Raw genomic sequence first — 25,961 nt, 5'->3', positions numbered from 1 at the left:
TAGAAATAAACATTTTAAATTCTTGGAAGGTACCCAAATAATGCTTTCAGTAAGACTGCAAAATCCAGAAAGCCTTTCAAACATTAATGCCATCTGGTCTACTACCCTGATTCAGTAATTCCCCCTCTACACCCCATGTCCCCATTTACCCCCCATTTACCCACCCCTTGTATAAGCTCAAACCAATATATTTTATTCACGGGAATGGTAGAATGGCACACAATCAGCATCATTTTAGTCATGTTATTATTTCCAGCTCAGTGGCACTGATTCAGATAAGCACAATTTGCAACCACCGAGTCCAGCTCTTCTGATGTTAACTGGCATCATTGAAACCCTCCCAGTGTCCAACTTGTTTGATCTTTTAAAGAATGCCCTGCGTTTGTGACTGAGAGCCGGAAACTCACGGCTGGATACCCTGAACAGCGTTCATGTTCACTCACAGACGACTCACATCAGTTCATAATCCTCAGAGACCATGAGGCCAATTCAAGAGAGAAAACCTTTCCTACCAAAATTCTTTAAGCACAACATCGACAGAAAATGGGATTAAGATCACGTATAAGGGGCAGGAGGAGCTCCTCAATTTTGTCACCTCAGAAGTTGAGATTATAAATATTTCAAAGCATCTTAAAAAGATCAGAGCAAATCTGGGTATGGTCAAGGGCAGCTGGCAGGGGAAAGAGGACTGACGTGTAAAAGCAGCAACATGGGAGGGGTCTGGGGGATGGCGGAAATAGGGGATGGAGACTAAAGAATACACTTAGGAGGAGCACTGAGTATGCAGAGGATTGTTGAATCACTATACCATATACCTGAAACTAATAACAGCACTGGATTTTCACGATACTGGAAGGAAAATTAAAAACTTAATAAAAAAGAAAAAGAAAAGCAAAAACAGGAAATGGCAAAATTTCAACACCTCAAATTCAAGATTTCCCATTATAAGTTGTGATACAGTGCTCAATTTGACATGATCTCTAAATACTTCTTTAAAAAAATAAAAATAAAAACAACCAATTAAATAGTGGGAAGCTGAAGTCTTTTCTATTTAAAGAAAAAAAACACCAATATTTTTATTTTCCCACACATTTCACATGGTGTATGTGTGCTGAACCGTACAAAAATAACACAGTTAAGATTTTATTTTGAAAATGAAAAACCATATTGAAACATCTACTTACGGGGTGACAAAGTAAATGTTATAATATCCCGCAAATGTTTAATAAAAGGCAAGTTCCTGCTGTCCTTTTAAAGTTAAAAATAAGGCCAAACTACAACTGCAAGTGCAAAGGGTCATTGTGCTGTATATAAAAAGCTCAGCATGGAAATAGATTCAACAAATGTACAAAAAGCGTTTTCATGCCCAGAAAGAACTGAAGGCATCAAAAAACATGCCCCAACTACAAATAACATAGAGCTCAGTTCAAAAAGACCAGCAAATTCCTTCCCTAATGCATAGCAAATTAAACTTAATCAACTCCTCTGCAAGGTTGAACAGGCAATCCACCTTTAAATGTCCCCACAAACAAAACCTCAGAACAACAAAAGAGGTTCCAGAGTGTAATAAATACCGAATCCACAGTAGGCGACAGGATCCTTACTGTACACAGCTGGGAAAACCTGCCTTGGGACAATGGATCACATTTCCATATTAAATTATATTTATCACGCTGAAAAATGCTTAAACAAAATCCAGGATTTCTATTGGCCATTTCTGTACCACACTCACTCCCTAAAACCTTTCAAACCTGCTGCGTCCCATTGAAAATGGTTTCCACCCCATGGTGCTCCGAAGGAGCCGCTAGACAAAGAGCTGGGATGATGAAGAGAGGGCAGGACAACTACCTTCCCCCGTGATTTCAGAAAATAAATCAATAAAAGAGGATAGAATAGCCAAAACATAACCTTGGCATAGGGTATTTCCGGGAAAATCATTGCTGTGACAAATGGCCTAAAGTGAACTCTTCCAGGGGTCAAGAATCCCCAGGAAAGGCCCCTCCCCTCCTTATCTATTGCTCAATTGTACAATACTTGCTTTGAAAATACAACACCCTCTTGGAGCTCGGAAAGATGAAAGAGCTTTTCTTCATGATCCTGCAACGCCTATTAATTTTTGCTACAACAGACTCACAGCTGATTAAGAAAACAGAGGGCCAGCCTGGCCTCACAGTCCCATCTCAAGACTTGAGAGAGAAAATGTTAAAAGTGAATGAGCCCTGCTTTTCAGGACAGTGTATTGATTTTCATTTCTACACACCCCAGAGCTGTTGCCCCTCCAATGGTGGGCAATGTTTTTAGACTGCGAGTTGTTTTCCTCCTTGAGACCTCAGGAGCAATGCTACTAGATTCCTATGCACTTGCAGAATTATCTTTCCAAAATGTTATGACTCATTCACCACCTCCCAGAGCACAGGTTTAGAAATCAATGGCTTTAGCCACAAAACAAACTGTCCCAAAGTAGACTCACATTCTCATCACCATTGGCAAAGCAACACGATCGAATAGGAAAAGCACAAGAATTATAGTCAAACCACAAGCCGTTCAAATCTCCACGTTACCACATATTTCTACGTCAACTGGATATGACTCAGACTTCCTAGACTCACCAGCAAATATCACCTATATTATAAGGTGATCGTGAAGTTTCACTTAGAATATAATGGATGCCGAATGCCAAATATGGTAACTAGCATGAAAAATATAGCTTGTACAGTTTTGTTTTATAAAGTATAACAAATTCCTAAAAGTACAGATCTTAATCTTATAGTTCAATGAATTCTGACAGATGTACACACTGTTGTAACCACCACCCCGATCAAGATGGATAGACTGTGGAAGTAGAATGTGACCCACATATTCAATTTAAAATTTTCCAGTAACCACATTTTAAAAAGTTAAAGGAGACAGATGAAATTAACTTAAATATATTTTGTTTAACCCAATATACCCAAAATACTACCATTTCAATCTGGAGTTGATTTTAAAAATATTATCAATGTGGTATTTTACATGTTTTTCATAAGGCTTTGATCCGCTGTATATTTGATGTTTGCAGCGTATCATACTTTGAATTAGCCATCGTTCTAGAGCTTACTAGTCCCATGTAGCTAATGGCTACGATATTACCAGTGTAGGTATAGCCCACACTCTGGAATTTCCTAAAGTCCCTTTCTACTCTGTCCTCCTCCCCATGCCAAGCCAACCACTATGCTGATTTGTCCCCATAGATTAAGTTTGCCTAATTTTGAATTTCATAAGAATGATATGTATGGGGCGCCTGGGTGGCTCATTCGGTTAAGCGACTGCCTTCGGCTCAGGTCATGATCCTGGAGTCCTGGGATCGAGTCCCACATCGGGCTCCCCGCTCAGCGAGGAGCCTGCTTCTCCCTCTAACCCCCCCCCTCATGTACCCTCTCTCTCTCATTCTCACTCTCTCAAAATAAATAAATAAATCTTTTAAAAAAAAAAAAAAAGAATGATATGTATGGACTTTTTGTGACAGGCTTCTTTCAATGAGCATGTTCTTAAGATTCATCCCTGCTGTCCCGAGTAGCAGTGGTACATTCCTTTTTCTTGCTGAATAGCATTGCACTGCACAAATACACCACTATCTGTTCACCCACGGGCCAGCTGATGAGCATGGGTTGTTTGCAAATATGTTACCATTAGTAAAGCTGACCTGAACATTCTTATAGGAGTTTTTTGTGGACATGTTTTCATTTACTCAGGTAAATACCTAGAAGTGAAAATGCTGGATCATAAAGTAGGTTTATGTTCACCTTTACAAAAAAACCTGCTGGGGAGACTAGGTGGCTCAGTCAGTTAAGTAGCTGACATCCACTCAGGTCATGATCTCGGGGTCCTGGCAGCCCCATGTTGGGCTCCATGGTCAGCAGGGAGTCGGCTTGTCCCTCTGCCCCTCCCCCTGCTTGTACTCTCTCTCTTTCTCTAATAAATAAATAAAATCTTAAAAAAAACCGCCAAATACTTTCCCACTGCGGTTTTATCACTTTATATTCTTGACAATCACATAGCAGACATTCATACCTTCTCTATTATTTGGTATTGACAGTCTTTTTAATTTTAGTGACTGCAGTGTTTCCCTATGACCAACAATGTGGACCTTTTTTCCTGTTTACTAGCCAATCATAGAACAGCTTCCTTTTTGAAGCAAAGACAAACTTACATGAAATTACTTGTAATATTAAAAATAAGGGACACACTTGCAAGGACTACCTGGGTCAGGCAGGTAACGTAAATCTAGAAGCCAAAGGAACCACAGCAAATTAAAGCACACGCTCGTCTAAAGGAAGCTGCTAAGTGCTACTTAACAGCAAGGGGTCACTGCCATGTGGACAAGCAAGCCAGGTACTGCAAGATATTCCTGCCTCACCAAGAGACAGTAGATACCTATATTTTCATTTTTCATTAATATTAGAATTTAAAATATTAATCCTATGATAATCAAATAAAATAGGCCATATGTTTTCAAACTCTGACTTATAGAAATGTCGGTTTTTATGAAGACAGACATCCTTAGTATGGTAAACAATACACCATTCAAGATTGTTATTAATTACTGGTCAAAGATGACACCTATTAAGGCAAGGGTTGGCAACTTCCCAAAGGCAGAGGAAATCATTTTGAGTAGCAAGACAACAATGCCCCAAAGAAGGTTAGAAAGAAATAACTGGCCAGGGCAGCTCCCTCTTTCCTAGCAACCCTCCTATATGACCGAAGATATGCGACTATATTCTTATTCTTAAATGACTATCCACATCATAAACATTTTGTAAGAATGTAGGTAACAGCTAATAATGCTTCAGTGGCCATGCCTACCTAGGAGTATCTGCATTATTTGGAGAGAAGAAAACAAAGATGTTGTTGGTAAAACAATACAGCTCATTTGGACAACAGTCTGGTCATTACTCAAACAGCTAAACATGATTTAGCAATCCTACTCTTAGATATACAACCCAGAAAAATGAAATCTATGTCCATACAAGACCTTGTACATGAGGCGCACCTGGGTGGCTCAGTCGGTTAAGCATCTGCCTTGGGCTCAGGTCAGGATCCTGGGGTCCCGAGATCGAGTGCCGAGGCGGGGGGGGGTGTCCCTGCTCAGCAGGGAGTCTGCTTCTCCCTCTCCCTCTGACCCTCCCCTCCTTTTCGTGCACTCACTCTCACTCTCTCTCTCTCGCTCTCATAAATAAATTCTTTAAAAAAAAAAAGACCTTGTACATGAATATTCATAGCAGAATTATTCATAATAGCCACAAAGTGGGGAAAAAACAAATGTCCATTACCTAATGAATGGATAAATAAAATGTGGTGTACCCATACAAAGCAGTATTACCCAGCTATAGAAAATAACGTACGGATACATGCTACAGCACAGATGAGCCTTGAAAACACTATGCTAATGAAAAGCCAGTCACAAAAGGCCACATATTATATGGCTCCTTTTACATGAAATGTCCACAATAGGCAAATCTATAGAGACAGAAAATAGATTAATGGTTTCCTAAGGCTGCGGGGAGGGCACCTGGAGGGTGTGGGGTCATGAAAATATCCTAAAATTGATTGTGGAGATGGATGTACAACTTTGTGAATATTCAAGAAGTCACTGAATTGTACACTGCAAATGGGTGAAATGTAGACTATGTGAATTACATCTCAACAGGGCTGTTTAACAAGATAGCTTTCTTTGTAAACAAGAAAAAACTGAGAGCTAGAGGTGAGCCACAGAGCCCCTCTCTTCTAGACCCAGATGTTCTTTCCCTCTGCCACAGGGAACTTGCTGGGTGAGGTTTAGGGAAGGAGTCCTTTGCTGTCATCAATCTCTTCTCTCCCTTATTTCTGAATTTCAAATACATTTAGTGTACTTAACGCAGTGTTCTCCCCTACTAGACTGTGAATTCCTAGGCCAAAAGTGTCTCATAAATCTTCATATCCAGAAAGCCTTGCACATCCTGGCTTAAATCGTCAATACTTTTATTTTAAGGTGAATACTTTTTTGTTTCCTGCCCAAGGAATCCTTGCCTACCATTCGCTGTGGTAGTGGCCACGGGGTTTAGGGGGTAAGCCATACCATTTCCTCCTCCCCTGCTCTCCTCCCCACCCCACCTCTACTCATCAGAAAATGAATAGATGACAACTTGGCAGAATCCTTCTGAAAGGCTACCAAGCTTTTCTATTTGCACCTTTTCTGGAACAGGCAACAGACTGCATGAGATTATGAGATAAATAGGATCTCTTGTACACTTAAACTCATAAATCTCTAAAGCAAAACAATGACATTTCTTAAATATAAAATAAAAGCAAACCAAAAAAAGCTGAAGTTTGGATTTAATATGATCGCAAGCAAACAAGATGAACTTTAAAAACAAAGTAACAATACACAAATGATTAAAAAATAAAACTAATTAAGGGGCGCCTGGATGGCTCGGTCGGTTAAGCGTCTGACTTCGGCTCAGGTCATGATCTTGGGGTCCAGCCCTGTGTTGGGCTCTGAGCTCAGTGAGGAGCCTGCCTGTCCCTCTCCCTTTCCCTCTGCCCCTCCCCTCTCTTGTGCGTGCGTACACTCTCTCTCTCTAATAAATAAAATGTTTAAAAAATAAATTTAAAATACAGCTAACTTTTTACAACTTCTACTTTAAAACCCATACTGAATTAAATCACCACCTGCCTCCTTTATTAACAATTCTCCAAAGCCCTAAAGCTAAACCTACATTGGGCGAATTCACTATGAGGAAACAATTTAGATCTTTCCTTTCGTTAATGACAGCTTGTAATTTGGGGAAATAAGGGATTATGGGCTCCTGGTAGCAAGCACAATGATGGTAACAAGAAACGCTACGGAGTTAATGAAGTGTGATGCAATTGAACTGTTCTCCCTAATAACAAATAATATGGTCTGAAACTTAGGTACAAATAGCTACATTCCACCTTTCTTTTTTTTTTTCTAAGATTTTATTTATTTGTTTGACAGAGAGAGACACAGCAAGAGAGGGAACACAAGCAGGGGGAGTGGGAGAGGGAGAAGCGGGCTTCCCGCTGAGCAGGGAGTCCGATGCGAGGCTCGATCCCAGGACCCTGGGACCATGACCTGAGCCCAAGGCAGACGCCCAACGACTGAGCCACCCAGGCACCCCTACATTCCACCTTTCATGCTCAGGTAAACATGTAAAGTTACTACAAAAATAACTTAACTATTTAATAAGATCATAAAAATATCCTTAAAACTCTAAAATATTTATTCTAAGAAAATAATCCAAAACGAAGTTAAAACTTTACAAAGATAATTAATTCTCAGACTACTAATCATAAAGACAGAAAAGTTGGGGGGGCGGGCGCCTGTGTGGCTCAGGTCATGATCTCAGGGATTGAGTTCCCTGTCGGGCTCCGTGCTCAGTGGGGAGTCTGCTTGGGATTTTCTCTTTCCCTCTCCCTCTAAAATAATAAATCTTCCAAAAAACAAACAGAAAAAAGTGGAGAACAACTTAAAATCCAATCAAAAATGAATTATTTGTGGGGCACCTGGGTGGCTTAGTTGGTTGAGCAACCAACTCTTGGTTTCAGCTCAGGTCATGATCTTAGGGGTTGTGAGACTGAGCCACCACACTGGGCTCTGCGCTCAGCACAGAGTCTGCTTGTCCCTCTCTCCCTCTGCTCCTCCCCCAACCCCCGCTCTCTCTTTCTCTTTCACTTTCTCTAATACATAAATTAATAAAATCTTTTAAAAAAATTTTTAAGAAATGAATTATTTGATTACTTATGATAATTTTACTCAATGGAATGTAAGTCAGTCATTAAAATACATGGCAACGGTGTGCCTGGGTGGCTCAGTCGGTTAAGTTTCTGCCTTCAGCTCAGGTCATGACCCCAGGGTCCTGGAATCAAGCCCTGCATCAGGCTCCCTGCTCAGTGGGGAGCCTGTTTCTCCCTCTCCCCCTGCTTGTGCTCTCTGTCAAATAAATAAATAAAATCTTTAAAAAAATGTTTTTAAATATGTAGCAACATCAAAGATATTTCTAGCAAAATGTAAAGTAAATAGAGAGGATGTAAATAAAATATGTATGTGTAAAAATACAATGGAAAGGAAAATGAACAAAATGAAAATGCTTTTCTGAAAAGTTGAAGGATACTATTTTTTCATTATTCAAAGTAAATGTGATACTATAAAAACCAAATATCTTTAAAAGTGACATAAAAAAATTCAAAACATCTTTAAATTATAAAATCTAATTTTTAATCAGTAAAAACACTAAAAATTAATCTAGTTTAGCTCAAAACATCTTTTCATTAGGATCTTTATACAAACCCTAAATTATATAAACTCTTGCAGTAAACCAATCACAAAGGAAATGGAGAAGTGTGGGAAATGAGTCCAAATGTCATGCTCACAAAAAGATTTCCCCAGTAATATCACACCATAACTAGGTCAACTGAATACAAACATGACTAACAAAAAACACATAGTGGTCGTTTGTGAATTATCTCTCAACAAAGCTAGGGTTTTTTTAAAAAGTGATTAAGACATAGATTTTGAATTGAGCCAGACCTGGATATGAATCCTGACTCTACCACATGTTAGCTATATGACCTTGGGCAATTATTTAAATATGGTCAGCCTCCCAGAAGAAAACAGTACCTTTCATGTAGAGGGCTTCTTTTCATAAGATTAAATGAGATAATAAATATAATGACTATAATATATAATGGTTACTGTATAGAAAACAGTAAAACAACAGAAGCTTACTAATACTATTATTAAAATGTCTCTAATAGTTTCCCATGAACTGAAATGAAAACATTCTGCTAATTTCAGTAAAAATAAAGAAAATGTAATAGGTAGACAAAGTGGTAAAATGGAACATACGAGTCTTTATCTGATATTTCATATGGTTTGATAAGCTCTCTCTGTAGTAAAAAGGCCCATAAAAAAGCTCATGATTTCCCAGTCTACTTTGATGTATGAGAACAAAACTGTTTTAACTAATCATTCCTATAGGAACAAAATGTAACTTGGCTGACAAGGCTAGTTAAAAGCTATGAAGAAGAGAATATTCAAAGGATCACAATAGACATTTCTCCAAAAAGATATACAAGTGGCTAAGAAACACAAGAGAAGACACTCAATATCATTAATCATCAGGGAAATGCAAATCAAAGCCTTACGAGATACCACTTCACACTCACTAGGATGGCTACAGTTAGAAAAAAGAAAAGGCAGCTAAGAAGTGTTGCTAAGGATGAGGAGAAATTAAAATCTTCATACACTGCTGATGGGAATGCAAAATGGCGCAGCCACTTTGGAAAACAGTCTGGCCATTTCTTAAATGGTTAAACACAGAGTAAGCATGTGACCCAGCAATTCCATTCCTAGGTGTATACCTCCCCAAAATGAAAACATATGTCTATGCCAAAATCTGTACACAAATGTTCATAGCAGCATTATTCACAATAGACCAAAAAAAAGGAAAAATCCAAAAGTTCATTAACTGAAAGATGGATAAAATGTAGAATTGCCATATAGAATATGATCTGACCATAAAAAGAAATGAAGTACTGATACATGATACAACATTGATGAACCCTGAAAACATGTTAAGTAAAAGAAGCTAGTCACAAAAAAACAATATATTGTATGATTCCATTTATATAAACTGTCCAGAATAGGCAAATCCATAGAGACAGAAAGGAGATTCATGGTTGCCTAGAGCCTAGAGCTAGGGCAAATGTGAGGGGTTGGGGGGTGATAACTAAAGGGTACAAGGTTTTTTTGTGGAGGTGGTGAAATTTTCTAAAATTGATTATGGTGATGGCTGCAGAACTCTGAAAATATGCTAAAATCCATCAAATTGTAAACATTTAAACGAATGAAAGGAATAGTATGTGATTTAAGCCTAATAAAACTTTTTTTTAAAAGAGAATATTGTTTCTCAGAGACATAACTTTATATTAAGTCAAAAAAGAAATGGGGCACCTGGGTGGTGCAGTTGGTTGAGTGACCCACTCTTGATTTCAGTTCAGGTCATGATCTTAGGGTTGTGAGATCAAACCCTGAGTAGGGCTCTGTTCTCAGCATGGAGTCTGCTTAAGATTCTCTCTCTCCTTCTCCCTCTGCTCCCTCCCCCACTTACATGCACAAGCTTGCTTTCTCTCTCAAATAAATCTTTTTTAAAAACAAGAAAATTAAGGAATATGGGGATGGAATGGGGCAAAAAGTATTCAGATGAGATGAGAAAGCTGAATGGAAAAAATATGGACAAGATAATGCATGAATATTAATTTTCCTTTGAAAATGGCAAACCCTCTGCTTAAAGCCAAAGAAAGGTACTTCTTTCAGTGCTCATATTTTTCAAAGGAAGGAAGTCTCAAAAGAAAATCAGACTTGGAGAGAATCTTGGATCTACTTTACTTCTCTTTCATTTATGAGTCATGTGATCTTGGAAAGTTACTTAAATTGCCAGAGCCACTGTTTCTTCAGTATAAAATGAATCCCCATTATCACAAAATGTCCAAATTCATATTAGGTACCCCAGAAATATTAGCTGTAACTTGTAAAAAGTAGTTCAGCTATTAAAAAGAAAAAAAAAGTGTGAAGTCCTGTATCAATATACCAATAACGTTAAGGAAAGAAAAAGTTTCTTTTCCAGTTCCAAAATGGAAACTACATAATTGTCTTTATGGTTAACCAAGATTCCTAGAACTTCCCCTTATGTGTTTTGTTTAGTAAAGCAGCATAGAAGAAACCCATGTTGGAAACACAATCTTCACCTTCATAGAGTTGGCCTTGACATGGAATCCATCCTTTCAATCTCTCATTGGAGACCATGATAAATGATTAAGGAGGAGGAATTGCAGGCTTAATCTGACGCGCCAGGAAAATTAATTTCATAATTGTGACTCCAAAACTGAGGAGTCCAGTGTCGACCTTAAAAAAAGAGCTCTACTTACTATACAAAAGGCAAGGATGGGAAAGCCCAGCGAAATCCAATTGGGGATGCTTTTCCAAATGAAGCATTTTCTAAAATATAGGGTTATTCATTTTACTCTTTTCCTTATTGGTTATTAAAACTTCATTGTTTTCAGCTTTCTGTATTCTTAATTTTATTTGACAGTCAAGGATCTAAAAAGCAGTGGATAGACAAATTACTACCAAACGCTACTGGGAAATAGATTTATAACTATGCTGAATATTTTCATTCTTGAAACTCTTGGCAACCATCAATTGCTTCACACATGATATCAATTAGAAGACAGAATAAACGGTCTCAAAGAATGCATGCTGGCAAAAAAAAAAAAAAAAAAAAAAAAAAAGATTAGCCTGAAATTAGTAAATGTGTCCTGGCAAGAGCCACCAAATTGAGTGTATTTTGCAACCTCAACACACATCACAGGACATAATGGCAGCTGCTTCACAAATAATGAACACATACAAAAAAAGCTTGGAATGGCTTAAACAAAACACAAAGATCAATTACCACCATCAAGGTTCATCAAGGGGAAATAGATTATTTCTACTTATTTAAATGAACATAAAGCTATTTATTACAAAACATTTTTTAAAAAGAGAATTTCGATCGCCAAAATCAACTGTGATGCAGTCAGTTTCAACAAATTCCACAACTCAGAAAAAAAAATTATTCCACAACTCAGGACACTTGTACTATCTATAAGGAAAGATGGTAAATAACTATGTACCTCTGGTAAGGGTCAATAAAATAGTGAGTTTATTCTCTAAGACAAGAAAGGTGAAAAATAAGGGATAAGAAAATAAGCATTCTCTATAAAAAATGAAGTTAAGTGACTGCCAGTATTGCTTTATGATTTATTAGTAGTGATCTTAATACAAAAAGGATTTGAAAAGGCTACATCTATTTGTTCAAAAGACAAGGTGGATTTATTTCATTGGCAATCTGTCAGCTGAAGTTCTTTAAAAGTGAATTTTTTAAAGGTTTTATTTATTTACTTATTTATTTGAGAGAGAGAGAGATAGAGTGCGCACACAAGCGGGGCAGGGGAGGAGCAGAGGGAGAGGGTCAAGCAAACTCCGTGCTGAGTGCAGAGCCCAACACGGGGCTTGATCTCACAACCCTGAGATCATGACCTGAGCCAAAACCAAGAGTCAGACGCTCAACCAACTGAGCCACCCAGGTGCCCCTTAAAAGTGAAACTTTGATAAAAACACCATATGGGATTTGGATTTCATAACACGAAAGGAAACAGAAGGGGTTGGAATGAAACACAATGGAAAAGAGAAATGCCTTTAACCAAGCAGAAGAAGGAGTATTAAGGTATGAAAATAAGACGCAGGCCTCATTAAATAAAATACCTAGACATGATGTCTCAATTCCTCTACAAGAGAATGGAATGCAAGAAGCAAAGTGGCTGCTGTGGGTGGAACATTTGGAACATCCCCTCCAAAATTCGTATATTGAAATCGTAATTCTCAAGGGGGTAGTTTTTAGGAGCTGGGATCTTTGGGGGATGACCTGGTTATGAGGGCAGAGCCTTCATGACCGGGATTGGTGACCACATAAAGAGTCTCCAGAGAGCTCTCCTGCCCCTGCAGCTATGTGAGGTTAAAGCTGTCTATAAAGATGGCCGTCTAGGAACCAAGATGGAGGCCCTCACCAGACAATGAATATACCAGCACCTTGAGCTCAAACTTACCAACCTCCAGACCATGAGAAATAAATGTTTGTTAATGAGCTACCCAGTTTACGTTATGTTGTAGTACAGCAGCCTAAATGGATTTCGATCCTATTTAGTAAAATCCTCTGGGTAGTAGTTTGGATTGGAGGAACAGACTTCAACAATCCTAAATTGTCTCCTTTAAGTATTGAAAGAAGTAACAAGAGCTTCAGCATTGGAAGGATAGGGTACCATCTGTAGGAAGAAATTAAGTCACTGTCCTGTATTATGTGAGCTTTCGGGAAAAGACTAAAAACAAAAACCTACTTAGAACCTCCTTAATGGCACTCACTATATCCAACTGTGTACCAATTTTTCAGGAGCAAACTCAACATTTAAAGAGCACCTATGTGGGCAGACGTTATGCTAGGTTTCTTTTATTTTTTGAGTAATCTTTTATCTTCATTTAATGAACTAGTAGCTCAGAGGTTAAGTAAACTAACCAAAGGACAGGAAGCTAATAACTGGTATATATCAGGTACAGTCCCACAATTGCCCCAAAACAAAGATGCTTCCCACCACATCCGGTACATTTTTCATATCTCCAGTACTAACTACAGTTAATGATATCTTAGAGAAAATGGAATGAGAAAAAGCAGCAGCACACACTGAGCATTTCTTATGAGTTAATAAGGATCTACAAACAACAGAGCCATGTAGTAACAGCAGAGGATGAGTGAAAAACACAATGGAATTATAGACACAGTAAGACATAATTACCATTTGTTAGAGGGAAAAAGTTAATTCTGGAAATGACTTGATTCCTGTTTGGAAAAAATAATGAAAAGGAAATAGTCCAAAATGGTAACATTGATCACCATTTGGAGGTGAAAGTATAGAATTCTCTCTTCTCTCAAAGCTTCTATTAAAAACTCATTTCAAATAAATAAATAAATAAATAAAATCTTAAAAAACTAATAACTCATTTCAAAATGAGGTTTACAATTATTTACCATGAAAGCAAGATCATTATTAAAGTGACACTTTCCAATTCCAGATGACAAATTGAAGCAATAAAAACCAAAAGTCCTTGGTTTTTTGTAGTTGGCCCCTGGTGTAACAGCCCTCTGCTATGAAATCCAAACAGCTTTGTCCATCACTGGGCCCATGGTCTACAAGCATTATCCTCAGCACATACTGGTTCCTAAACAGTGATGATGCTCACTCTCTGCTAAAATAAGTGTCTACCCAAAAGAACAGTTTAGTCTCCTACCAAGATCCTGAGTAAACCTCCCTCGAAGGTCTGTTTTCCTCATCTATAAAATGGTGTTATAATCCTCATATTGCAGAATTAATGAGGAGCATAAATGGAAAGTACTTAGCACAAGAACACGAGCAGAGTCATTGCCTGTATTATTATATTCATTATCATATCAACCATAATTGCCAACACTAACAGATTTCCACTTAGTCTCCTTCACTAAAAGACTCCAATTGTCTAAGTATGTCTCACTGTGTCAAAAACTTTGGTTAGGTTTATCAGTGATCTTTGACATAATTATCCCATTTCTCCAAGATGGTTAAGATTCTCTCTGCTGTGTTGTCACGTGGGGAGCAGCCTCAAGTTCAGACAATGTTTAGAGGTGCAAGTCAAACATCAATCCATCCTACCCAAACTGATCACTAAGAGCCAACAATAATTTTTGCTGGTTATAAAACTGCCGAAGGTGTATGCCAATCTCTTCGCTTCATGAGCAGATTTATTCAAGAGATCTCCTAGGAGCATAACTTTCCCATCTCTGTTAACAAAAAAAAATAATAAGAAGAAGAATAACAAAGGAAAACATAGAGTGGTTGTCTTTAGCCTCTAGACAATGTCCACAGGGCCAGATGTTTCTAGACTCCCCTCTAGAAAGAATTTGGAAAGTAGGTCTTGCTTTGCTTCCCAAATAAAAACCTCTGGGAATGAATACTCAAACACTCAATTAAATGAATCTAAACTTACAACCCTGTAACTACTACGGCTTGGACAATAGTTTCTTCAAAATGATCCAAAACCAATGTTAAAAAGCCTACCTCCGCTTGGCAGAGCGCATGAAGACCCTGGAGGACCAAGGCTGCCGGAGTGGCTTGATCAGGTTTGGTGCATTCATTCAACACCTGGGAAGCGGCTGCCAACATATCCGCGCCATGCTGGTAGGGCCTACAAGAAACAATACTTTAGAAACAAGATTAAAGCCAAAGAGCACACTCCCCCTCTCCCAGGACTTTTGCCTGAACAAACGGCATTAGTGCTTTTCTTTACCCTTATGTCCATTAAATGTTGACCCTCAAATACTAACATATGTTTTCTGCCAAGATTTGCCTCATCGTCGTTCCTGCTGTAACATAAGGCTCATTGTTGATAAAGAAATATTATCCAGGCAAGAGGACACTTGGTAACAAATTTTCTTCTCCCTAAACTGTAAATCCTATGGCCTGAATTGACAAAAAATTCAAGTCTATAATAATGGTGAGAAGAACTGACTTACCTCATTGAGATTATCAGTAAAGATAGAGCTATTCCTGCCTGCCGGGTGCTCTGGTATCAGCCACTGACTACAAAGGCAGGGACTGGAGATGAGAAGATAATTTATTACAGCAGTGATATGCAGGTGATTACACCTATCACAATAATGGTGCCGATGATGATGATAAAAGTAATGACATGAATTATAACTGACTAAACACCCATCTCACACCAGGCACTACACCGGATTCACTCACTCCTCCTCCTCCCCTTCCTCCCCGCTCTCTATTCCACATGCAGTGTGCTATCCCCAGAATGATATTAACTTCTCAAAGAAATGCTCAGGTCCATCCTTGGCTTTCCTTGTCACCGCTGAGTGATATAATGGTTTTCTCGAACAAACTACTAGCTGATGAAATTGCCTGGTTGGATTCTACTGTTTCACTGTCAGACGGTAATCATTTTCCAAAACTGGAAAATTTTGGCAGACCTTGAGGTGGAATACTGAATAAGTTATCAACAGACGCTGACCTGCTCTGATATTTAACCTCTCCTGAAGCTGAGCTTTAGGTGTGCAAAATCAAAATGTCGGCTAATAATCCTTCATCTCTAAAATGTTTTCCATTCCAGTAGCTTCAGAGAATCCACACTCCCAGGTCTTAGGTTTCATGTGTGTGACTTGTAGAGTGAGGTTATGCTGGTGTTGCCAAAGGCTGAAGCTTAGAAAAGAGGCAGAACTGCTGAGGTTTAGATACATCCTGATCCCAGATTTGAAACAAGAATCATCCACGTTATTGGCTTTAGGATTAATCCCTAAACTACAACAGCAGAGTCACCTCCCTAATACCTTCGTGTCTTCCTCAAATCTAGGGCATATATGGGGATTCAAGATCAAGCCTTCCTTGTAATAATTTCTAGTAATAAATTCCAGGCAATGAGTCACAAATAAGATCTTCCCTATTCAAACTCCTATAACAATTAGACATAACATAGGGAAAATATAAGAAAGAACAGCTGACTACAGGGACAGCTGGGTGGCTTAGTCGGTCTGTTAAGCGACTGCCTTTGGCTCAGGTCATGATCTCAGGGTCCTGGGATCAAGCCCCACATTGGGCTCCCAGCTCAGCAGGGAGCCTGCTTCTCCCTCTGCTTGTGCTCTCTCTCACTCTGACAAAAAAATATAAATAAAATCTTAAGAAAAAACAAACAAACAAAAAACAGTTGAATATAGTCCACTGCTTAGGTTTCAGAGATTAGTATACCAAAAAAAAAAATAAAATAAAAAACATAGCATCACATTTATTATAATATTAAATTATTATCCAGACGAGGATACAAATGTCCTATAAACTAGATACAAGGCTAAATCTGAAATATAAAGGACATGCTTGCTTCTCAAAGTTATTATCCAATCAGACCTAAACGTGAGACAGGAGTCCATCAAAATCCTAAAGGAGAACACAGGTAGCAACCTCTTCGACCTCAGCCGCAGCAACTTCTTCCTAGAAACATTGCCAAAGGCAAGGGAAGCCAGGGCAAAAATGAACTATTGGGATTTCATCAAGATAAAAAGCTTTTGCACAGCAAAAGAAACAGTCCACAAAACCAAAAGACAACCGACAGAATGGGAGAAAATATTTGCAAATGACATATCAGATAAAGGGCTAGTATCCAAAATCTATAAAGAACTTATCAAACTCAACACCCAGAGAACAAATAATCCAATCAAGAAATGGGCAGAAGACATGAACAGACATTTTTCCAAAGAAGACATCCAAATGGCCAACAGGCACATGAAAAAGTGCTCAACATCACTCGGCATCAGGGAAATCCAAATCAAAACCTCAATGAGATACCACCTCACACCCGTCAAAATGGCTAAAATTAACAAGTCAGGGAACGACAGATGTTGGCGGGGATGTGGAGAAAGGGGAACCCTCCTACACTGTTGGTGGGAATGCAAGCTGGTGCAACCACTCTGGAAAACAGTATGGAGGTTCCTCAAAAAGTTGAAATTAGAGCTACCGTTCGATCCAGCAATTGCACTACTGGGTATTTACCACAAAGATACAAATGTAGGGACCCGAAGGGGTACATGCACCCCAATGTTTATAGCAGCAATGTCCACAATAGCCAAACTGTGGTAACAGCCAAGATGTCCATCGACAGATGAATGGATAAAGAAGATGTGGTATATATACACAATGGAATATTATGCAGCCATAAAAAGGAATGAGATCTTGCCATTTGCAATGACGTGGATGGAACTGGAGGGTGTTATGCTTAGTGAAATAAGTCAATCAGAGAAAGACATGTATCATATGACCTCACTGATATGAGGTCACTTAATCTCAGGAAACAAACTGAGTGTTACTGGAGTGGTTGGGGGTGGGAGGGATGGGGTGGCTGGGTGATAGACACTGGGGAGGGTATGTGCTATGGTGAGCGCTGTGAATTGTGTAAGACTGTTGAATCACAGATCTGTACTTCTGAAACAAATAACGCAACATATGTTAAGAAAAAAGAAGAAGAAGAAGATAACAGGAGAGGAAGAATGAAGGGGAGTAAGTCAGAGGGGGAGAGGAACCATGAGAGATGATGGACTCTGAAAAACAAACTGAGGGTTCTAGAGGGGAGGAGGGTAGGGGAATGGGTTAGCCTGGTGATTGGTATTAAAGAGGGCACATTCTGCGTGGAGCACTGGGTGTTATGAACAAACAATGAATCATGGAACACTACATCAAAAACTAATGATGTAATATATGGTGATTATCATAACAATAAAAGAATTTAAAAAAAGATAAACTGAGGCATGTTAAAAAAAAAAAAGTTATTATCCAATCATACTAAGTTCTACTATGAGAAAACAGGAACTGAAAATTAATTTATTCTTACTCAAATATCCTCTGCCTATCATTCCTGGTTTCTTGCTTGCAATAAAAAAATTGAAAGCAAAAGAATGCATCATGATATCCATTCCCAAGGATTAAGCGGATCTTACCTTTGCTTACATATGTCTCTGATTGATGCTGCTTTGGCAATGAGTTTTTCCCACTGGACTTCCTTGCCCACAGACAGAGAAGGTACATCAGACAAGGCCATGAAACGCTGCAGTTCAGGGTAGACACGGTCCTAAGAAGGCAATTTCATAAAAAAGGTTAATTTCCCAACTTGAGTTGAATAATCATTTTACATAGCATTTTTCCTCCAAATCCCATATTTGCATCACTAATTATAATGCATTTCTTCTAATCAGCAGAGAAGAATGCTTTTGTGATTGCTAGGGATTTTCTTACAGGCCCATGTACTGTTCATTTCATAAGACAAGAAAAAGGTGGCTGAATCTCACCCTAATTACAAAGGCGCTAATCACATGTAATCATATTTCTATTACTTTTTCCATGCAGATGGAAATATAAATTTCAGAATTAACAAAATAAGTTTTTTTTCTATTCTCAATTTCTCTTTGAGAGTCAATCACAACTGACTGCATTACAGATCAAAAGCATTACACTAAACCAAAATTTCTGAATGCAATCACTGATGCCATGCCTTAACACTATTATATCAAAGCAATGTCACACACACTGACAAAACTAATTTGCTTTGGTGAAAGGAACACGTTTAATACACAAGTTTATCTCGGGCGCCTGGGTGGCTCCGTCGTTAAGCGTCTGCCTTCGGCTCAGGTCATGATCCCAGGGTCCTGGAATCGAGTCCCACATCGGGTTCCCTGCTCGGCGGGAAACCTGCTTCACCCTTTCCCACTCTCCCTGCTTGTGTTCTCTCTCGCTCGCTGTCTCTCTCTCTCTGTTAAAAAATGAATAAAATCTTTAAAGAAAAAAATACACAAGTTCATCTCTAAGCTTACCTGCTTTTCCCACAAAGATGTCAACAAGCGCAGAGTGACAGCTCTTAGTTGTGGAGTGGTTCCAAGAAGCTGGATCACTCGCAGAATCTGTCCTATACACACCTAGAAAATATTGAAGAAATTTTGGCTTCACAAATGTAAAAGTAGGTAATCCCAAGGTGACCAAAAGAATGTGAAAATCCCTTATTATAAAGACCGAAATGGAAGCTAACAACAATATGACCCATCCTCTCAGAGGTGGGGGATAGCTTGGGGGAGGGGCTAGCTAGCGAAACCGGGGGTGTAAGACCTAATCTCAGACAAGAGCCAATGGGAAAACTTGGCTATGAAATGATTCCAAAGAATTAATTCTTAAATACCATAATAAATACTCCAGGCCCAACAAGGGAAGTAGCAGTCATGGCAAAATTAAGGGCTCAAAATTCAATTATGCATGCCTCACTCTCTTTTTGTCCCCAAGCAAACTGGTTAATATACAAACCTTGTGAACACCAAGTGTAGGTAAAGTATACAAGATGTCATTATATAATACGGGTTCCAGTGGTCTTCCCAATTTGAACATTAAAACTGGAATCAGATTTGGTACCTAAAATGAATGTAAAGAATGTATTTATTATGCCTTCTAAAGGAAACTGATCTCTAATGCAATCATTATTTTGTTTTTCTTCAAAAGAATGACAAGAATATATATATAACTTTGAAGACGTAAAAAAAAATGTTAGCTAGCCATTTGTTGTCAGTAGTAATTTCATAGTACCACTAATATTCTATCTCTTTTATAATGACCTGCCAAATACCAATCAAAAATGTTTTTCTTAAACAAGCATGACATTAACTCTCAGCAAGACAAAAGTAGTTAAAATATATCCTGCCCCAAAGAAGTTTACAGTTCTAATGAGAAGCTAAAACATAGAATATATAAACAACAAAGTAACTTCTAGTAGAGTGAAATGTGTTATTCCAATATGAAATACATAAAATTAGTTATACTGTAAGGGGGTGGTTAATGGACAAAAATTTCTCTGCAGGTGTTCATTTCAAACCCTGTGCATAACACAATAAAGAGAGAAGCACAATTCATTTGTGGATCAAAAAACATAATACTGTTAAGACAGTAATATTTTCCAAATAGATCTACAGATTCAACACAATCCCATCAAAATCCTAGCTGGCTTATTTGCCAAAATTGAAAAATTGATTCTAAAACTCATGTGGAAAGCGAGGAATCCCAAACTGCCAAAACGATCTTGAAAAAGAAAGAAGTTTGAGACTCAAACTTCTCAATTTCAAAATTTACTTCAAAGCTACAGTAATCAAACAAGTGTGGCACTGGCATAACAACAAAAAATATAGATCAATGAAATAGAGCTCAGAGTCTAGGAATAAATCCTTACCTTCATGTTCTATTGATTTTTGATAAATATGCCAAGAAAATACCATGGAGGAAGAAGAGCCTTTTTGAAAAATGGTGGATTTCAACAATTAGATATCCACATACAAAAGAATGAATTTGGGGCCTTTTCTCACACAACACATAAAAATTAACTCAAAATAAATTTTTAGACCTAAATGTCAGGGCTAACACTATCAAACTCTTAAAGAAAATATAATAGTAAATCTTTGTGACCTTAGACTAGTCAAAGCCTTCTTAGATATGACACCAAAAGCAAGTACAACTAAAGAAAAAAAATAGATTTCATCAAAGTATTTGTCCTTCAAAGGACACTAGAAGAAAATGAAAGACAACCCACAGAATGGGGGAAAATTTTTTACAAATCATCTATCTATAAGGGATTTGTATCCAGAATATATAAAGAATTCTTATAATTCAACAATGAAAGGACAAATAACCCAATTCTAAAAGAGCAAAGGATCCAAAGAAGATAAAGAAATGTTAATAAAGACCGGGATATTCAACCATCATCAGCCATGACATAATTGCAAATCAAAAGCAGAATGACATACCACTTAACATCTCTTGATATTTATAATAAAAAAAAGGAGACAATACCAAGTGTTCGCAGGATGTGGAGAATTTGAAACCATCACACATTCCTGGTAAGGAGTATAAAATGGTGCAGCCCCTTCAGAAAACAGTCTGGCAGTTTATCAAACGTTTAAACAGAATTACCATATGATCTAGCAACTCTACTTCTAGGTATCCACCCAAGAGAAATGAAAACATATCCACACAAAAAACTCCTACATGAATGTTCAGAGCAACATAAGTCACAATAGCCAAATAGTAGACACAACCCAAGTGTCCATCAACTGACGAACTGATAAAATGTAGTATAGCCATACCATGGAAATATTGTTCAGCCATAAAAACGGAAAGGAACCTTGCAAACATCATGTCAAGTGAAAGAACCCAGTAACAAAAGACCGCATATTATATGATTCCATTTACATGAAATGTCCAGAAGACGTAAATCTAAAGAGACAGAAAGTAATTGCTTAAGATTGGAAAGGTGTAGAGGACAACGGGGAGTGACTGCTAATGGATACAAGGTTTCTTGAGGGGATAATGAAAACGTTCTCAAATTATTTGTAATTACATTTGCACAGCTCTGAATATACTAAAAGTCACTGAACTGTACACTTTGGATAAATTATGTAGCATATAGACAGCATACAGCATGTGAATTATATCTTAATAAAGCTATTTTTAAAAATTCAATTCAATATCTGTAAGTGAATACTTACTATGAGCCTATTGATGGCACAATGTAGCACCAAAAAAATTTTATTTTCCTCCCAGGGCATTTCACACTTTCTTTGCCTAGAATGTTAAATTTCCTCTATCTGCTGTAATCTTAGAAAGCCTGTTCCTTCTAAGCTTAGGAGGACATCTACTTTAATTTACTTTCAAGAAGGGAGAAAAATCCTCTACTAACCTACTAACCAAAAAGTAACCATTAAACATTAATTCATTCATGAGCCTGACCATGACATACCATGGCAGCATTTGGAGCTACGCATGTAATGGCGAGATTCACAACACTCAGCCAGAATTGATGTTTTTAACAAGTGCTGAGGCTCTATTAGAACACAAGTTCCATCACCCTACTTTGAGCAAATGAAGGGAGACAAATTTTTGAATTGGCTTCTTATTCCCCATTTTAATTAAAGACAAAAGGTTATCTTAGATTGCATTGCCCAAGTTTCAATTACCCCTTCTGGTAAGATTTCTACTAAGATACTGTGACAGATTCTTAGTTCTGGGAAGGCAATCAGTACATTTACTGACATTTTATAAATTAGTGTATTTAGTCCTATGGCTTCTAAACAACTGTTTTAATTATATTGTCAGAAAAGAAATAAAGTACTCTATGTTGAAGAGTACAGTTTGGTTTTTTTTTTCTTCTCTTTTTTTCTTTTTTTTTTACGAGCCTCAGACTTAAAGAAGTATGTATGGGTGTTTATTTTTTCCTGGTGAGTTCATAAGTGAAAAAACATAACTGGGAAAATTTTACTGTACATAATCTTAAACTTAATACAGTTCAAAGGCTATTATACCCCAAATTAAATCGTCAAAAAGTCAATGGGAAAAACAAAATAGGTGTTATTCCATTAGGAAAACACAGATACAAATATATATATATATATGGAAAATATTTTTTTGCATAAAGTATGGACTGTTGTTTTCCTAATGAAATGACATACGTGAATTGATTGATTTACGTGAGAGGTAATTATGGGCTTTTGATTCCTCTGCTCTAAGATTTTATTTATTTATTTGAAAGACTGAGAGAGAGAGAGAGCAGTCACGAGCATGGGCAGAGGCAGAAGCAGACTCGCCTCTGAGCAGGGAGCCCAATGTGGGACTTGATCCAAGCACCCTATGGTCATGACCTGAGCCAAAGGCAGACGCTTAACCGACGGAGTCACCCAGGCACCCAATTACTCTGCTCTTGAGCATTCCACTGTGAAGCAGAAAAAAAGAATGAATTCTCCAACTTTAAATTTAAAATAAGCTAGAAAGCATGATCTTCTGGTTTCAGAAAATTCTATGCTTTTGCTTCCCTCCTTCAGAATTCAAGTCAATGATAAACAACTGATTTAGAATGATGGGAGGGGTGCCTGGGTGGTTCAGTTGGTTAAGCAACCAAATCCGGACTTTGGCTTAGGCAATGATCTCAGCCCTGCATCAGGCTCCCTGGTGGGCATGGAGCCTGCTTGAGATTCTCTCTCTCCCTCTTCCTCTGCCCCAACCCTCTCTCCCTCTTAAAAAAAAAAAAAAAAAAGTTTAGTTTAGAATGATGGGATTATTAAGGAGTCCCCATAAAACTATTAGCAGATTCCTCAGCAGAAATCTTATAGGTCAGAAGGGGGAATGCTAGATAACATAATCAAAGTGCTGAAAGAAAATTTTAAAAAAAGAGAGACAACCAGGAATACTATATCCAGCAAAACTTTCCTTCAAAATGAAAGAGAAATACTTTCTCAAATAAACAAAAGCTGAAGGAGTTCACCCATCAAACCTGCCTTTCAAGAAATGTGAAGGGAAATCCTTCAAGTTGAAATTAAAAGATATTAGACAGCACCACAAAAGCATATCAAAGTATAAATCTCAGTGAGCAAGGTATAATAAAAAGAAGAACACAGAATACTGTACTACTGTAATGACAGTACATAAATCACTTTAAATTCTGGGATGGGAGTTAAAAGGTCAGTGTATAAATGACGATAACTATACAAATATGTTAATGGTACAAAATATAAAAAGATGTGATTTGTCACAACAATAACAAAGTGTGGGGAGAATAAAAAAGCTTCTGTATGCAACAGAAGTTAAGCTGTTAACAGCTTCTAATACACTGTTATAGCTATAAGATGTTTTCTATAAGCCCCATGGTAACCACAAACAAAATACTTACAGAAGATACACAAAAGATAAGGAGTAAGGAATCAAAGCATGTCACCAAAAAAAAAGAAGAAGAAGAAGAAGAATCAATGAAACACAAAGTAAGATAGTAACAGAGGAATTGAGGGACCAAAAGCTGTAAGACCAGGGCACTTGGGTGGCTGTCAGTTAAGTGTCCAACTCTTGGTTTCAGCTCAGGTCATGATCTCAGGGTCCTGACATCAAGCTGGGCAGCAGGCTCGAAGATTCTCTCCCTCTGCCTCTCCCTCCACTTGCTCTCTCTCTCAAAAATAAATGAATACATCTTAAAAAAAAAAAAAGCTATAAGAACTGACAGAAAATAATGAACAAAATGGCAATATTAAAGCCTTCTATACTTGTGATTATTTTAAATGTAATGGGATAAACTCCCACAGCAAAATATAGAGTGACTGACAGGATAAAAACCAAGATACAAATATATGCTGACTACAAAAGATTTATTTCACATTTAAGGACATACATTGGCTAAAAATGAATGGATGAAAGAAGTTATTCCAAGCAAATGGTAACCAAAAGACAGCAAGGACAGCCATATACTTATAATCATACAACAAAGACTTTAAGTCAACAACTGTCATGAGAAACAAAAATGTTATGATAAAATGGGTCAATTCACTGGGAAGATAGACAATTATAAATATATAATCATCCAACATCAGAGCAATATACGTAAGCCCAAATATACAAAGCAAACATTTATAGAACAAAGGGGGAGAAGATAACATAAATAAGAGATTTCATCACTCCACTTTCAATAACGGATAGAACATCCAGGCAAAAGATCAATAAGGGAATAGAGGACATGTATGCTATACACCAAATGTACCTAATAGACCTAAACAAGACATTCCATCCAACAGCAGCAAAACACAAATTCTTTTCAAGCATGCATGGAATATTCTCCAGAATAGATCATATGTTAGGTCACAAAATAACCCTTAACAAATTTAAGATTGTGGGGCACCTGGGTGGCTCAGTCGGTTAAGCGTCTGCCTTCGGCTCAGGTCATGATCCCAGAGTCCTGGGATCGAACCCCACATTGGGTTACCTGTTCAGTGGGGATTCTACTTCTCCCTCTCACCCTCTGCCACTACCCCCTGCGTGTGCTCACTCTGTCTCAATACCAAGTATCTTTTCTTACCAAAATGAAATGAAACTAAGAGTCAATAAAATTAAAAAGCAGAAAAATTCACAAATACATGGAAACTAAACAACACGCTCTTGAACAACCAATGAGTGAAAGAAGAAATGTAAAAGGAAATTAGAAAATATTTTGAGACAAACAACAATGAAAACACAAGATACCAAAACTTACGGGATGCAGCAAAAGCAACACTAGGAGGGAAATGTGTAGCAGTAAATACCTACATTAAAAAAGAAAGGAGATCACAAATAAACTAACTTTGTACCTCAAGGAACTAGAAAAAAGAATAACCCAAACGAAAGGTAGAAGAAGGAAATAATAAAGATAAAAGCAAAAATAAATGAAATAAAAAATAGGAAAAACACAAAATTAAGAGTTGGAATTTTAAAGATCAGTAAAATTGACAACCCTTTATCTAGAGTAAGAAAAAAAGAGGGAAGATTCCAATAAAATCAGAAATGAAAGAGGAGACATTATAACCTGAGCCACAGAAATAAAAAGGATGTAAGAGTCAACTATATACACTTACACTAAACTGAATAACCCAGAAGAAATGGATAAACTCCTAGAAACATACAACGTACCAAGACTGAATCATGAATTGAAAATTTGAACAGGCACAGCAAGATGGCGGAGGAGTAGGAGACCTGGATTTCGTCTGGTCTCAGAAATTCAGCTGAATAGGGATCAAACCATTCTGAACACCTACGAACTCAACAGGAGATCGAAGAGAAGAATAGTAACAACACTCTCAACAGAAAAGTGACCACTTTCTGGAAGGAAGGACGGGTGGAGAAGTGAATCCGAGGCGATATTCGGGAGATAGACGGCGGAGGAGGGGGCCTCCGGCGGCCGCTTCTGGCAAGTGCTAGAGCCGCGGAGC

General features: G+C 37.8%; 1 protein-coding gene across 2 annotated transcripts in view; it reads right to left on the bottom strand.

Moving 5' to 3' along the window:
- Positions 1-25,961, bottom strand: part of FOCAD (focadhesin) — a 309,970-nt gene that overhangs the window by 142,499 nt on the left and 141,510 nt on the right. For both annotated transcript variants that reach the window (XM_028107273.1, XM_028107274.2), the window contains exons 12-15: positions 19,507-19,611; positions 19,026-19,127; positions 18,156-18,286; positions 14,722-14,848 (exon numbers count right to left, since the gene is read on the bottom strand). In XM_028107273.1, the coding sequence (XP_027963074.1) occupies positions 14,722-14,848; positions 18,156-18,286; positions 19,026-19,127; positions 19,507-19,611 (465 nt within the window). The remainder of the gene's footprint in view (positions 1-14,721; positions 14,849-18,155; positions 18,287-19,025; positions 19,128-19,506; positions 19,612-25,961) is intronic.

The sequence above is a fragment of the Eumetopias jubatus genome, unplaced genomic scaffold (genome assembly GCF_037043125.1).
Source record: "Eumetopias jubatus isolate StellerSeaLion01/CBP00866 unplaced genomic scaffold, mEumJub1_p1.0 scaffold_15, whole genome shotgun sequence".
In the NCBI taxonomy this organism is placed as follows: Eukaryota; Metazoa; Chordata; class Mammalia; order Carnivora; family Otariidae; genus Eumetopias; species Eumetopias jubatus.
This window is presented reverse-complemented; position numbering and strand designations above follow the sequence as displayed.